General features: G+C 34.0%; 1 protein-coding gene across 1 annotated transcript; it reads left to right on the forward strand.

Annotated features, from left to right (window-relative positions):
• Window positions 1-3368: 3368 nt before the first annotated feature.
• On the forward strand, window positions 3369-4376 carry LOC111544006 (olfactory receptor 10R2). The gene has a single exon (XM_023214410.1). It carries the CDS (start codon window positions 3369-3371, stop codon window positions 4374-4376), a length of 1008 nt encoding a protein of 335 aa, XP_023070178.1.
• The last annotated feature ends 1419 nt before the right edge of the window (window positions 4377-5795 follow it).

Consider the following 5795-nt stretch of genomic DNA (forward strand, 5'->3'; position numbering starts at 1 on the left):
AAAATAAAATAAAATAAAATAAAATAAAATAAAATAAAATAAAATAAAATAAAATAAAATAAAATAAAATAAAATAAAATAAAATAAAATAATTAAACTTAAAAAATTAATGTTTTAATTAATACTTCTTTAAATACGTAAGATAAATGTGTAAGATACGTTTTAGTCTTTACTGTTTTTGATCAATGTTTATGAGCACTTTGATAGTCATGAATATTAATAAGATGAAAGGGTGATGGATCATTTCAATGTGTAGATACAAGTCTTTTATTTCATAGCATTCTGACTGGTGTGAAATGGTATCTCATTGTGGTTATGATTTACATTTCTCTGATGATTATTGATGATGAGAATTTTTCATGAGCTTCATGGCTGCTTGTATGTCTTATTTTGAGATGTGTCTGTTCATATCCTTTGCACATTTTAAAATGGGGTTTATTATTTTTTGCTTGACTTGCTTAAGTTTCTTAAAGATTCTGAATATTAGGCCTTTGTCTGATGCGTAGTTTGAATATTTTCTCCCATTCTGCCGGTTTTCTGGTTCAATATATGAAAATCAATAAAGGTAATTTATGACATAAACAATTAGAAATGAAATTCATGTGATCATCTCAATAGATGCCAAAATTTTTCAATAAAATCTAACATCCCTTCATGATAAAAACCCAGACTAGGCTTTGAGGAACATATATCAAAATAATAAGAGCCATCTATGACAAATCCACAGCCAACATCATATTCAATAAGCAAATCCTGGAACTATTCTTGAGAACTGAAACAACACAAGGATACCCATTCTTACCACTCTTGTTCAAGGCAAGAGAAAGAAATAAAAGGCATCCAAACAGGAAGAAAATGTCAAACTATTTGTCTCCATTGTTGATATTATTCCATATCTGGAAAACTAATTTAAACACTCTGCCAAAAGGCTCCTAGAACTGATAAATGACATTAGGAAAATTTTAGGATACAAAATCAACCTAAAAAATCAGTAGCATTTCTGTAAATCAATAATATCCAGACTGAGGGTCAAATCAAGAACACAATTATATTTCAATAACCATAAAGAAAATAAAATATCTAGAAATGCACCTAATAAAAGAGGAGAAAGGTCTCTATAAGGAGAACTACAAAACATTGCTCAAAGAAATCAGAGATGACACAAATAAATGGAAAAATATTCCATGCTCATGAGCTGGAATAATCAATATTGTTAAAATGGCCATACTGTCCAAAGCAATTTATAGATTCAATGCTATTCCTATCAAACTACCAATGTAATTTTATCAGAATTAGCAAAACTATTATAAAATTCATATGAAACCAAAAAAGGGCTCAAATAGCCCAAGTAAACCTAATCAAAAAGAACAAAGCCAGAAAGAAGCATTATACTAGCCAACTTCAAACTATACTATAATATTACAGTAACCCAAACAGCATAGTTCTGATGCAAAAACAGACACACAGACAAGAGAACATACTAAAGAACTTAGAAAGCAAGCTGCACTCCTACAACCACCTGATCTTCAGCAAGGCTGACAAAAGCAAACAATAGAAAAAGGACACTCTATTCAATAAATGGTGCAGGGATAGCTGGCTAGCCATCTGCAGAAGAGGGAAACTGGACCCTCACCTTTCACCATATGCAAAAATTAACTTGAAGCGGATTAAAAAATTTAGATGTAAAACCTCAAACTCTAAAAATCCTAGATGAAAATCTGGGGAATACTATTCTCAATATCAGCTTTGGCAAGGAATTTTTGGTTAAGTTTCCAAAAGCAATTCCAGCAAAGACAAAAATTCAGAAGTGAGAGTTAATTAAACTAGAGCTTCTGCACAGCAAAATTAACTATTGACAGAGAGAAGAGATTCTTATTTCTACTTGTTAGAACCTGGGGAGGTTTACATGCAGTAATTAGAGTAAATTTCATATAAGCTAATTTTATTTAATGGGATTCTACCTGACTAAAAAGTGTTCTTGTTTTCTCTTATACTAAGATTTAATTAGCTGTTAGTAGAAAATCAAAAGTATACTGCATTGCTTTGACATTTTACTGCAGAAAAATCTATTGTAAGTTTCAAACCTCAATTTTCATTTTTTCATAAACCATACACAAAGTTTTTCCTAAAAGCAGTTTATGTGTCAGAATTCAATAACTCTACAATGGACCATATTTTATTTAAGGCATGCTGTGTCTGTAGATAAAGATGATGGGTAAGGAAAGAAGAAAGGTGATAAGGGTAATTCTAGTTACTTTAGAAAATACTTATTCTGCATATAAATACAGATAATTAGTCACAATCTCTTTGCTTATTTTTCTTGAATGTCTACATTATTGTTGTTCAAAGTGGGGAATAAGTGAGATTAACTTAACTCAGTTCATCTATATTGAGTTCAACAGAACCTATCTCCCAACTCTCTGTTCAGGTATATAATATCTTCTTTTGTAAAATGTGTTTACGGTTATTTTAATTATGATTGCAAATATAACTGGGTATTACTAGAGTGGTAAACTTTAAGTTATCAACCTGAGAATGCAAATAATCAACTTACAATTATTTCTATCAACAATCTTCAGAGAGCTGTGATGTGTTCCAGAAACACTTAAAGATCCTAGAGTAGGACTAAAATGGTGACTATTAAATGGATCTCAATGCTCTGAATGCCTCTATTTAGTGATTAAACTAGACACATTTGGGCAATTCTGAGTTCTTTTCATGTAAATTTTATAATCATCTTATCAGTCTTTAGAAGGCCTGCTGGGATTTGTTAAGAATTATGTTGACTACATAGACCAGTTTGGTCAGAATTGCTCTTTATTTTATTACATCTTTAAACTGATGAACATGGGTGTTCTTCACTTAGTCATATATTTTATAAATTTAACCCAACAATGTTTGAAAGAGTTCTCTGTATATGTCTCACACTTTTTTTTTGTTAAATCTAAGCTTTTAAAAAATGATATTGTTAATTGAATTGTTTTCTTAATATCATTTTTAGATTGTTTGTTGCTTGTTGTAGTAGGCCAAATAATGAGCTCCCAAAGATATATATGTTTTAATCGCTGGAACCTGAGAATATGTTAGATTATACAAACAAGAGGAATTAAGGTTGCAGAAGGAAAGTCAACTGACAGTAAAATGGAGATATTATCCTGTATTATTCCAGAGAGCCCAAAGTAATCATAAGGGTTCTTAAAATTGGGAGAGAGAATCAGAAAGTCAGAGAAAAGATGTAACTTTGTTGACTTTGAAGATAGAAGAAGGGGACCATGAACTAATGAACATGAGAGGTAGCTAGGAACTGGAAAAGGCTAGTAAAAGGCAAGATTATTCCTTGTCATCTCCAGAAAGGAACAAAGGACTACATGCCCCAAATTCTTATATTCACATACCTGAATATGTTTTACTTCTTTCCCTCTCTGCAGGTCTTGGCAGAAAACATCACCATGGTCACTGAATTCCTGTTGCTGGGTTTTTCCAGCCTTGGTGAAATTCAGCTGGCCCTCTTTGCAGTTTTTCTTTTTCTGTATTTAGCCATTCTTAGTGGCAATGTCACCATTATCAGTGTCATCCACCTGGATAAAAGCCTCCACACACCAATGTACTTCTTCCTTGGCATTCTCTCAACATCTGAGACCTTCTACACCTTTGTCATTCTACCCAAGATGCTCGTCAATCTACTTTCTGTGGCCAGGATAATCTCCTTCACCTGTTGTGCTCTTCAAATGTTCTTCTTCCTTGGTTTTGCCATTACCAACTGCCTGCTATTGGGTGTAATGGGTTATGATCGCTATGCTGCCATTTGTCACCCTCTGCATTACCCCATTCTTATGAGCTGGCAGGTGTGTGGAAAACTGGCAGCCGCCTGTGCAATTGGAGGCTTCTTGGCCTCTCTTACAGTAGTAAATTTAGTTTTCAGCCTCCCTTTTTGTAGTGCCAACAAGGTCAATCATTACTTCTGTGACATCTCACCAGTTATTCATCTGGCTTGTACCAACACAGATGTTAATGAATTTTTGATATTCATTTGTGGGGTTCTTGTACTTGTGGTTCCCTTTCTGTTCATCTGTGTTTCTTATCTCTGCATTCTGAGGACTATCCTGAAGATTCCCTCAGCTGAGGGCAGACGGAAAGCGTTTTCCACCTGTGCCTCTCACCTCACCGTTGTTATTATTCATTATGGCTGTGCTTCCTTCATCTACCTGAGGCCTACAGCAAACTATGTGTCCAACAAAGACAGGCTGGTGACGGTGACGTACACTATTGTCACTCCATTACTAAACCCCATGGTTTATAGCCTCAGAAACAAGGATGTCCAACTTGCTATCAGAAAAGTGTTTGGCAAGAAAGGTTCTCTAAAATTACAGAATTGAAATATTATTACGTTTTAGATTTCTCAATAAATAATGCCTTTTTATCACATGCATATTATAACTCTAACAAATTCATTGAAATAATAGGAGTCCTTAAGATACATGTCATAAAATATGTTTTTCTCCTTACAGTCTCTTTAAATTTAATCCACAGGCTAATGTTTTTCATTTTCTCATATGGAATCTCAGGGAGCTTCTCAAATTTAAATGCCCAGTTCACTGTGATAACTGAAAATTTAAACTTAATTTAAAGCTAAAATTTCTGCCTTTTCTGGGTGTAGATTTTTGAATTGGGGAGCCTTCATTGGTACCAATGAAGGTTGACTTATGTATTAGCTCTTTCAGCAAACACTTTTCTCTCTACTTATTTCAGTGACTGGTCCTTCAAGCATTAAACTGTAGGGGGAGAGATAGGTGGAGGGAAAGTCTTTCTTGATTGCCACTGTCATGTTCTGGCAATAGTGCTTTCAGATGTTGCACATTGAGTCTTTCTCATGCAGGGAGCTTTCCTGGCTGCTGAAATAATTCCTTACTTGGTACTTCTACCACATTTCTTGTGATATGGTTGAATCTGCCTCTAGCTGACAGCTTGTAAATTTTCCTCTTAATTCAGAGGTTTCAACATTTATCTGGGTCCCATGTTTTCTAAAGTTCTTATTGGACAAAACGTTATTTTTAAGTGATTCCACAATGAGAATTTCTCCTAAATGGTCCATATGTGATCCAAAAGAAAATTTTGACAATCCTTGCTACCCATAGTCAGTTGACGCGCAGACATTTTTCTCTGCGTACTGGTATTTCAGGCCAATAACTACAGATTTCTACGTTTAGATTTCTCAGGTGAGCTCAGATACCAATCCACTGTGTTCCTTTATCTCCAGCAGATATATATCAATATCCTGAAGCAGTTTTCTACTCTTGGGGAGAGATAAAACGTTAAGAAATCCAAGAGCTTCCTCCAAAGATTATATTTCCTCCCCTTTTTTTCTCAAAATGTTTATTTTTTAAGAGTAGTTCACACATTTTATTCTCTCAGCTTTTGTGCCTCAACTGAAACTAAGAAAAACTGCCTTTTATGACATTGCTGCCTGTTTTTCCTATAGATTAAGGTGTTATAATGGTGTTTATTGGTAAATATTTAGTTCATAAAATTACTCTCTGTATACAGAGTCAAATAGTTGGCCTGACCAGTGGTATAGCCATAAATAATCACCTTAATCACTCTAGATCACATTTTGCAGCACATGGATTTTAAGAATCTGTTGAAAGCTATGTATCTAATACATGAAACTCTCCTCGTGCACATATACAGGGGGGGAAAAAAAAAACATGCTTACAATCTAAGGGGTTTACATAATATACAAAGTCCATCCCTCAATCCAATTCATGGGAGTACTTGCTCATGACCAAAGTCATATA

Source organism: Piliocolobus tephrosceles, chromosome 1, assembly GCF_002776525.5.
Source record: "Piliocolobus tephrosceles isolate RC106 chromosome 1, ASM277652v3, whole genome shotgun sequence".
Classification (NCBI taxonomy): Eukaryota; Metazoa; Chordata; class Mammalia; order Primates; family Cercopithecidae; genus Piliocolobus; species Piliocolobus tephrosceles.

Excerpts from the sequence above, each read along its gene's own strand:
- LOC111544006 (XM_023214410.1), top strand. The coding sequence starts at position 3,369 with ATGCCCCAAATTCTTATATTCACATACCTGAATATGTTTTACTTCTTT.